The sequence below is a fragment of the Nyctibius grandis genome, chromosome 1 (assembly GCF_013368605.1).
Source record: "Nyctibius grandis isolate bNycGra1 chromosome 1, bNycGra1.pri, whole genome shotgun sequence".
NCBI classification, from domain to species: domain Eukaryota; kingdom Metazoa; phylum Chordata; class Aves; order Nyctibiiformes; family Nyctibiidae; genus Nyctibius; species Nyctibius grandis.
Genome location: NC_090658.1, coordinates 62800836 through 62811329, shown reverse-complemented (window position 1 = coordinate 62811329; position 10494 = coordinate 62800836). Strand labels below are relative to the sequence as shown.

The 10494-nt window shown below is 43.3% G+C and overlaps 1 protein-coding gene across 1 annotated transcript; it reads left to right on the top strand.

Moving 5' to 3' along the window:
• The first annotated feature begins 4445 nt into the window (after positions 1-4445).
• Positions 4446-6093, top strand: GJE1 (gap junction protein epsilon 1). Its single transcript, XM_068396113.1, has 3 exons — positions 4446-4484; positions 5126-5308; positions 5698-6093. The coding sequence occupies exons 1-3, from the start codon at positions 4446-4448 to the stop codon at positions 6091-6093; spliced, it is 618 nt and encodes a 205-aa protein (XP_068252214.1).
• The last annotated feature ends 4401 nt before the right edge of the window (positions 6094-10494 follow it).

The window sequence follows — 10494 nt, the reverse complement described above, 5'->3', positions numbered from 1 at the left end:
GGAGCCAGGGACTTGGAGATGATAAGATTTTATTCCTGTCATCCAGTTGCAGGTTCTGAATAGATCCTACTCAAAGACATCAACTGCCTTCAAAGTTTTAGGGTTTGATTTGTGAAGTTGCGTTTCACATTAGTCTCAACTATGGCAATGGGGACAGGTGATGTGTTTTATCCATGACCTATTATGCAAATGGTATAACACAGTGGAGAATAAATGTTGTTTGCCTCTTCAAAGTGTATCATTTGTCCCTACTGTTTCTTGCTTTTCAGTGAGGTACTATCTTCCACTTCCTAGTGTCTGCACATGTATAGGCTTTCCAAACAGCTCCATCTGTTTCCAGAAGAAGCCGTGAATGTAGGTAGCAGTGCAAACATGCTGAAAGAGAGGCAGATCTACCAGACTGAAATTTTCAAGATAAGGAGCTAAGGCAGAGGAATAACTGCATTTGCCAGTAACATTCTCTGCAGACTGATTCTTTTCCTTCCTCTTCTCAAAAAGGAGGATGTATGAGCTTGCAGTGAACTTGCTTGTTCATATTATTAAAACAGTTCCCTTGAAGCCCTATAGGTTTATCACAGGTGTATGGCGAAAGCAAATGAATGACTTGCTGAAGTGGAAGAAAGAGTTTGACCACTGAAACACCAGAAGCAAAGCATGTCACATGTGCAGTAACACATGGCCTGTCCATAGCATGCTGTTCAGTGTCGGAATTAAATTTAAAAGACATCAGCGATTTATCTTAAATAACCTTGTCCTAAGATTATCAAACAAAAAGTATTATTGCTTCTTAAAAGTTGCACCTCTCTGTATCTATTGATTGACCTTTGTGACTCTTCTCACTTCCCTGAATATATAAATGTGTTACAGTTGTGTAAATTACTGATTCATATAATGCTGATTAGTTTATTAGAAAACCCAGCCAGCGTTAGTCCTCAGAAATAAATGATCAGGCTAGAGACTTCACCTTTACCATGAGGCAGCTGATAGGAATTGTCCCAGAGCTCCTCTGGAATTGATTCTTGCTACTGATCAAGTTTCCTCCACACAGTGTTAAATTCCACCACACTCCCTCCGAGGCAGCCCTATGGTCAGTTGGATATTTATCACAATTGCTGGTACCTTCTACTTTGCTGAGTGTACATCAACTTTTCTAAGACCATCAATACTCATGTTTCTGCAAACAGTCCAAATCAGTCTTTTTGTTTGGATCCAGTATGTGTCTTTAACACTGTGACCTCAGAGTATGGTCCTTTCACTAATTTATTCGAAAATGGGTTTATACGTGAACAATCAATATGATTCCCATTGGGAGAGTAGTTTAAAGTCAATGTCTTTAATATTGATTTGCCTGAGACATCAAGAACCTGAGTCTTCTCACATTAATATCAACAGAAGAACACTTTAAAAGCTTCTATTAGCATGAACGTCTTGCAGTTTGCATGGAGAACGGTAAGACCACTTGCTTTTTGTTGCATAAGAATTTTTACCTGTCCTTTAGGCCAAAGGATGGAATTCCTAAGGTTGAGGAATTAGGAACATATTCAGTGGGAGATTATGTTCCTGATTTTTGTCATTACTTGATTTTATCTATTCTATATTTTCAGAACTCTGAACAGCAAGGAAATAAGCTTTGGAGACTGTGAGTGTCTCCAGCTCAAAGGAAGCAGAAAGTTAGATTATGCTTCTAATGTCATTCTACAGATGTCTGTGTAAAGACAAGAGAACATACTCAAACAGCATGAATACAATTTCCTGCAGAGGCAAAAAGGAGAGGGAAAAGATCCACAGACCCTGACATAAGCCAGCCGGAATTCAGATCCCCACATGCACACTGTTCATCGTTCTCTTTCCAAACAAAAGAATCCATCAAATTCTTTGGACGTTATTTCAGATTACAGTCTAGAGACAATCTCATTGTGCAGCTGTGACACAGTACTTAGCACAAGAGCAAAGGAGAGAGTGCCACAGGTAAGTCTCCTTAGTGGGAAAGAAACTGTGCATAGGCTGAAATCAGCTGGCACAGATGGAGCATACCTGGGAGTGCAACACTACAGAGCAGGGACTGCAATAACTTGGAAACTTGGGAGGCAAATACGCTTCATCAGTAATCCCCAAATGTAGGGATACAAAATCACTCCATGCAGGAATGAGGAACTCCACACATCTCACAAACACCCTCTACTGAGAACTGCTTCTAACAGGGAAAAAGGGTCCTTTCATGTGTTTGTGCAGCTCAAGGCGCTTGATAATTCCAGGACTAATTCCAGATTTGCACATCACAACAGACTTTGTGTAGTCCCATGAAGAGCCAAGCATATCTGCCACCAAAACTACCTGCAGTAAGAAGCCTTTAATTTAGTATGCGTGCTTGCAAACTAAATGAGAACTGTGTTCAAATGCAGCCCTGGAAGTGATCATGTTTGAAGGCATGATAATCAGTCATGCATTAAAAAGAAACAAGGCAACAAACAAGGAACAAATACTATTTGATTTTAAAACACTGAGCATTAGGAACCAAACCTTAGAGAAATTTTTGTAGTATCATGCATTAGACCAGCAGATGCAGTTGGAAAAAGTGGACATGCATTGTAGCAGAGAGTGACTTCTCCCGGACAGTTAGATGAACAATAACCTTAAGTAAGTCACGTCTTCTTTCTTGTTACTTGAATACAGGCTTTCTTAATTTGGTGGAGGTTGTTGGTTTTTTTTTTTTGGCAAAGGCTTCCATTACCTTTCAGCTTCTTGAGTCAGAGGCTTTATTTGAAGGACAAGACAATACAGAAATCGTCTAGGGTTGGAACTAGATGATCTTTAAGGTTGCTTCCAACCCAAACCATTCTATGATTCTATGAAATAGATCACTTCCCCTATCCCCAGGTTTCAGAATAGATAACAGGGTTTGCTACTGCTACTATGTGTGTGTAGCTTGAAGTGGGCCCAAGAAGTGGCTCAGAACAGTAGCCAGAGCTGGAAAAAGGAGAGGATGGAGACAAAGGCTCTCTAACTGGGTATGATACACTCCATGCTGTGGAGCCTCAAAGGAGGACAAACTTTGGGCTTCTAAGGCTACATCTCCAAGGCCAGACCTCAAACTCTAAGTTTAGACACCTCAACATCAAACCTCTATGACTCTTTCACTAGTAAAATAGTGCTGAAAGTTAATCATCTCACAGGCAATGGCAGTGCATTCCCTGGGAGAAAGAGATGTGAAAAAAATTACTCTAAAAATTGTTGTGGACTTGTGTAGAGAATGTCACAAATGGCATAAGCTAGCAAACTAGATACGTTCAAAAGAGAAATTCTGAGTTCAACTACGGCTGCTCAGGGATAAGCTCTAAGAAGCAGCTAACAAATAGAAAAGGTGTCAGATGTGTTTCCGTGCCTATGAGCATACCTCACAGAGGGGGCAACACTTTTTGTTACATCAGCTTGAAGTCACTCTGCAACCAGTTACGAGGGAGGCTCTCTCATGAGTTTAGAGGCAAAAGAGTAAATGTCCCTCTTGGATTTGGTGGCTGGGTTTCACTTTCCTGTGCATCCTCAGAACGCCGAATAAGCTATTGTGCACTAGCGACTGAACGACGAGCTACCTCTTCCTCTCCTCGTTTCCCATCTCCATCCCTTCTCTCTCCACCTTCTCATAAAACTCCCACTAGGTTCAACCTAACGTGTTGAAGTACATCCCTGTGTTTCACTGTGTGGCTGTTCAGCACCAGGAGTGTCTGGCGCATGCACTGCTCTTCTGGAGTTCTTTCAACTGCGCACATGGAGTAGGCTGATAAATTATTAAAAGCAATTATTGCCATTAAGTTATTTGTAGCAATATTGGAGCGGTTAAAGTATTACTTGTTTTGTTGTTATTTCTTTGAATTCAGAATCTTGTACCTACAGCTTCGAAGTTCGGCTGCATCCTTACTTTTTATTTGACTTAGTTAAAAAACAAGTTATTAAGCTCTAGATGGTGCAAATCGAACCTGTCAGCAGCCCAGGCCGCTGCCGCTGCGCCCCGATTCACGGGTCCCGGCTCCTCCCGCTGGCGGCAGCCCCGAGAGCACCGTGCCGGGGCTGCGGCTGCTGCGTAGCCCCAGGCTGGGCCGGAACCGGGACCGTGACCCGGGCGGGAGAGAGGCAGCGCGGTGGAGCCCCGCTGCCGAGGCCGGGCTGGGGGGACGGTTGGTGTGCGGCGGTTCTCCGAGGCGGGGGTGAAAGGCTGGCGCAGGGTAGCGGGGCAGGGGCAGGGGAGCACCCGGCCGCGGCGTGGCGCTGGCGGCCGGCGCTGCTGACGGTGCTGGCCGGGGATTACCGCCCGGCGCCGGCGGGCCCCGCTTTTGCTGCGCCCGCTGCCTGCCCGAGGGCCGGGGCCCGCCCGGGGGCAAAGGGCGGAGCGAGCCGGGGCGGGGGCTGGCTCCGGCCGCCGCCGCCCGCCCGGGGCGCCTTCCCCAGACATGTCCCCCAACTACATGCGGAGCTTCTCGGAGGGATGTGTGAGTACGCGGGGGCGGACCCGGGGCCGGAGCCGGGAGCCGGCAGCGAGGGGTCCTGCCCCAAACCGCGCGGGAGCCGCGCCGCGTTCCCCAGTCCCCGAGTAGTGAGCAGCAGTGCTGGGTGCCCGCCTTCGCGGAGCCCAGCAGCAGGGCTTCGCGAGCGGGACGCGGCGCCCACCGAGACAGGCCTGCCTGGGTGCCAGACGTGCCCCGTTGGGGAAGCTGAAATTTGATTTGCAAGAGTTAAGTATCGCTAGGGTTGATGATGGCACGGCGGTCCTTACTGTGCCGTCACCTGACATCGTGTAAATCGGTACAATAGCAGAGCGAACGCGCTGTCGGCCGAAGCGTTCAGCTCCGTCTGGTGCATTCTGCAACAGCAGAATACAGATAAAGGCAGTGAAACAAATTAACTGATAAGTGCTAGACAAATGAATCTTTATATAAAATTAGTAGCAACAATAAAGTGTCCTAAGCCGGTATTTTGTTAGAAAGCTACTGCAGCCTTCATAGGCAAGCTCTCTCCTTTTAAAACAAGTAGAATAAAATAAATGTTTTGGATAATGAAAAAGAGCAAGTAGGCCTCCAACAATAATGCTGTTCACTTTTGTTTTAATGTTGAATAACCCTGTGATTTGCAGCTCAGGCCACCAACGGTAATTGGCCAATTCCACACTCTTTTCTTTGGCTCAGTCCGTATGTTTTTCCTTGGCGTTTTGGGCTTTGCTGTTTATGGAAATGAGGCCTTGCACTTCAGCTGTGACCCAGACAAGAGAGAGGTTAATCTTTTCTGTTACAACCAGTTCAGGCCTATAACTCCTCAGGTAATTATCTTTTTTTTATTGTAGAAATCCAATGTTAAGAAAATAAACTGCAAAAATTAAATGTAGTTGTTCCATACAAGAAGTGGTAACTGATTGGGCTAATTATCACTTAGCTTTTTCATGAGTATTTTCTTTTTAACAGACTTTCATCTGTAACTAAATATGGAGTTGTGCTTTCTGTCCTTCATAACAACCCTTATGTTTCAGAAACCAACTGAACTTTTCAAACTAAAACGTAACAGTGATTTTTACCTTTATTGTCATCTAAGTGTTTATACATTTGATATGTATATATAAACAGACTTGCAAAATGTTCCAATATGTGTGCATTTTAGCTGTCCCAATGCAGTTGTACATGACCTTACAACTGCGTTTCTGCTACATTTTAGGTATTCTGGGCATTACAGCTGGTGATTGTACTGGTACCCGGAGCATTTTTTCACCTTTATGCTGCATGTAAAAGCATCAAACAAGAAGATATCCTCCAAAAGTCATTCTACAGTGGTTTTTATGTCTTCTCTGTTTTCTTAAGGATTACCCTTGAAGCTGTGGCTTTTTGGCTTCAGATTCAGCTCTTTGGTTTCAAAGTGAACGCAATATACATGTGTGATGTGGGAGCACTTGAAAAAAAGTTTAACATTACCCGGTGCATGGTGCCAGAACACTTTGAAAAGACAATTTTTCTTATTGCAATGTATACTTTTACTGTGATTACAGTGGTCTTGTGTGTTGCCGAAATTTTTGAGATCTCATGTAGGAGGCTAGGTTTCTTAAAACCTCAGTGATGTCAATCACTCCTAGTCATTTACCACCCTGTCCACCTGCAGTTTTATAACAATGGTTTCAAGCTATAACAAAAAACATCTCCTGTCCTCTATGCCGTGTTGCAGAAAAGAACGACAGTCATGATTACTGCTGCAGAGTAGTCATCTGACACTTACTCCTCATCTAAAAACCACCACATTACATGAATAATCTGCGTTTCCATGTCAAGACCAAAGGCAATAAGATTTACAAGAATAATATGTTTTCAGGACCTACCACATACAATAGTTTTGCCTCCAGAGGAGTGTCTGTGTGTGAGGAGGAGGTTATTTATAAATGTATTTTTATTCACAGCTTTTCTGAACACATGCAACTGGAGCTAATAAGGTTATTGACCTTCCAGGGAAAACTATTCCAAATTTTCTACATGTTGTTATGGCTTGAGAATTAAGCAGTAATAGTGGATAAACGCTGAGTACCAGAAAGCATTCAAACATTTTCCCAAGCAGTGCCACTGTTGCAACCCACATCTCAGACCCCAGGGCCAGAGACTCCTGGTTAGGCTGCAGTAACAACATCATCTCCATTGATATCAGCTTACTTTGCAGCAGCCCAGCCAGTGTCATCTGCTAGCTGTGAATCTCCTTTTAAATGTGAAAGACCAGCATGATATTATTTGTGCTGACTGGAATGCCTTACCCTCATTATGTTTTGGCTTATGGTGTAGAAGATTATTACCAATTTTGTATGAACACATTTTGAAGGAGTAAAGGGGCTTTATGACTTAGTTTTGCATAAGAGGCTTAAAAGTGTCAAAAGAAAGTCTCAGAGAAAAGCCTTTTCTGGGTCCAGTCATACCTTGATTTCAGTGAGAGTTTTGCTTGTGTGTGACTGCAGAATTGGGCCCACATAATTTTTTGCTGTGTGTCACATCTAACTTCTTATTGCTCTGACTAAAGTTATTAGAATAGCAGTTAAAAAGAAGTCTGCATACTAAAATTATTCTATGCAATAAGTGCATTTGGATAGGTTAGGTCTTGAAATTTATATAGGTATCAGATGTTTTTGAATGCAACAGTTTCTTCTTAGGGACTAACAGACATCTTAAACTTAGAAGTGATTTCATTTCTTGTGCTGAAGTGAGGTTATGGAAAAAAAAACAGATTTCAGAACTGGAAAGGAAGGAGGAGGTAGTTTCCTGTACAAAATATGTACAAATAGCAGTCATAACAATTAGCTATTTTCTGTTTGTTTTTCAAAAATCCTCAATTTCTAGGAAAAAATTGAAGGTTTCTTCCTCTTTCATCATTTCTTATGGCTACTAAATTGAACAATTTCTATTCTGAATCTCAGTGAAACCAGAGACTTAGACTCATCACTAATTAATAGTGATCCAGGAACCAGCAAAGTCAAAAGGACTCCGTCAGCATCTTTGAACACAGTCTGAGGCCTGTAACACTGAAGGGAAGAACATCTTTGCTTCTTAATTTAAGTTTAACTTATGTGAAAAAACATTCATCATAAAAGCACAAAAAGTCGAGATCCCAGTGACAGAATTTGCGTTCTTTCAGCAATATTTGGAAAACTCTGGAAAAATTACTAAAAAATCTTTTAGCACCAGCTGTTAGTTAAGCAGTCCCAAACAAGGCTGGGTTATAAGAGCCTTGTAATCCTCACCCACAAAAGTAGTCCTCGTTACATAAATGGAATTTCATGATTTAAGTGTCTTGGATTTAATTGAGTCTGGGGCATTTAAATCAAAGTGGGTCACAACTAAATGTGTCATTTTTTTTTAATATGCTGATCAAGAACAAGATGATAAATTTCAGTGCATTCACTGTATTAAACCATTAATGTTGTGTTATTTTTTCCCTACAGAAATAAGTTATATGTTATCTTAAATACATGTCCAGTCAACACTATCAGACTATCAATATTAAACTAGTTATTTGCAAGCATTACAAGTGGAATAAGAATCCCTGTGCTAACTTCTTGTTTGCATAATATGCCATGTGCTTTGGTCGATACATGCTTAATTTTTTGTTGTATAAATCAGTATCCATCTGGAATCATTCTTTGCAATTTAAACTTGTAATCTCAGGTAAAAAAATCTTTTTGTTTATAAATAAAATACAATATCTATATTACTGTTAAAAAGAAGAATTTACTTCCATGTGCTAGGTACAGTTGTGACAAACTGTACTCAAATCACACTTAATCAGATGTTTGTATAACAATAAAATAATTTCATCACAACTTTGTCAGTATTTTCCCTGGTGCTTAAATCTTTCTGTTGCTTGTTGTTGTTCTGTAGATTTCAAAACACTTCAGAAAGGTCAGTGGAGTGCCAAAACCCCAGCCCCTCAGGGGAATTCCCTGTTACCCTCAAGAGCCTTGCAGAGCCAGGACTGGCACAGGACTGCCTGAGGAGCCCTGGTGGGGGGCTTTAGGAGCTGGATTACCCACAACCACGCCCTTTCCCGTGGTGGTCAAAATCTGGAACATATGAAAAGATGTTCTTCCAAATCAGATACAACACAGATTTTTCTGCATTTCCTGTGAAATTAAAATTGTTGAATTCCTTAGTTTCAGTTTTTCATTTAAAACCAAAATGTGCATTATTGCCTTTTAGCGCAAGTGCTTTTCTGTGGCTGATTCCATCATTAGTTTCCGGAACACATTGATGGAGATATTATGTCCATATAAAGAAACCGTTTCCCCTTGGTTGTCAACACTTCTCTTTCCTATATTTGCCATTTGTTTTCCTGGCACTCACTGTATTCTCAAGTGTCTCTAAACTTTTCTTTCTCCTAGTCTTCCAAACTGCCACGACTTTTATCCTCATTTACTTTGCTTTCTATCAGCTTCCTTCCACCCTTACTCCTTCTGAGATTTAGAACATGCTTGCATGCGTTTCTCAGTGTTGCGCTGATTTTAGCTCAAATGCTTAGCAAATATTTGAGATGATCCTGAAGGCTTTTTTTGCCATTATGAAAGGAATTATATAATACCCGTGGGAATTCTTTGATTCAATTCTATTTCTTTACACAGCGAGCATGAAGTTCTGCCTCCCAGAACACAGTACGAAGTATTTTTGCTGCTTACATCGGGGTCAGACAATAAGTGCTTCTTTGACTTTTTCACTGTTTTCCACCTCTAGCCGCCTCATTTTCACAGACAGCACTCAAAGCAATCCCCAACTCATGCGTTTGCAGGCAGTTTTGTCTCTAGCCAGACATCATGCCCATTTCAGTTCTCACTTAACAAAGAGCCGTAATTGTTTCCTCCATCATCTTCAATGAAACGAGTTAAATACACCCAGTAAGTTCCGCGATTGCCTTTACATCAAAGGTATAGTTGCTCTGGGCCAGCCAACATCCACCACAACATCCCAGTCCTATAACCTCTCCTTGTTCTGTTCCTTTCTTGTCTTCTGTTCAGCCATCATTTTGCTTCCGTTCTCTTTTCAGCACTCTCTCATGATAGCAATGAGACAATGCAGCCACCTCTCCTACTCCATGCCTCCCTCCAACACACATCTTTCTTTATGCCCTGGAGCACTGACATTCTCCTGCCTTGCAGACAGCCATTTTGAGACCAGGAGCAAGTTCGGCAACAGAGCCATTTAAAAGAAATTAAAAAATCATTTAACTATGCTGTCAGAATAGGAAGATGACAGGCAATAAAATAATTTCTATTGCAATTTGTGAGATCTATTTGAAACCATTTCGCTTCAACTGTTCCCATTTCTTCTGCTGTTCTTATCCCCTCTCAGCAAAAAGATAAATCCCTGGAGGTTCCTCTGAGAAAAAGTTATCTGGCAAGCGGTGATCCTGTGAGATGTGCTTTCCAGGGCTGGCGGACTTGCCAACAGCTGCTGGGAAGCAGCCCAGTCCAGTGAAGTGCTATTAACCAGGCCACAGGTGGCACAAGGCTTCTCCACTGAGCCTTGGTGAGAGGAAGGGCAGAGGCCCGGGAGCAGAGGTGCAGTTCAGCACCCGAGGGCCTCCCAGACCTCCGGTGAGCCTCGGGGCAGCCTAAGGGAAGGTTTTCAAACCTGAAAATGAATTTTACTTGCAGCTCTACCTCCAGGGGAAGGTCTGCACGGCTCTTGGGACTGACATGCCAAAAGGGGGCAGAGAAGGGCTGGGGAAGCCGTCACTGCTCGGCCCCAGAGAGCCGGGGCCAGGCCGCCATTACCCTCGCTGGGCCAGGGGAAGCCCCGGCCACCCCGGGGTCCCTAGGCCCCTCCGCACGGCGGCTGTAGGACGCGTTTCAAACACTAACGAGGCACGCAGGAGACGCGTGAGGCTGTAGGGCCTCGCAGGCGGGCGGGCCAACCTGCCCGGCTACGGCGGGCCGAAGCAGCCCCGCCGCCCGCTCCCTCCCCCGTCCCTCCCGCTCAGCAGGGGGCGCCCTGC

Bases quoted from the DNA above. Each gene is read 5' to 3' on its own strand.
- GJE1 (XM_068396113.1), top strand. From the start codon at position 4,446: ATGTCCCCCAACTACATGCGGAGCTTCTCGGAGGGATGT. The intron at 4,485-5,125 runs GTGAGTACGCGG...TGTGATTTGCAG, and splicing joins GGAGCTTCTCGGAGGGATGT to CTCAGGCCACCAACGGTAAT. The intron at 5,309-5,697 runs GTAATTATCTTT...GCTACATTTTAG, and splicing joins TCAGGCCTATAACTCCTCAG to GTATTCTGGGCATTACAGCT.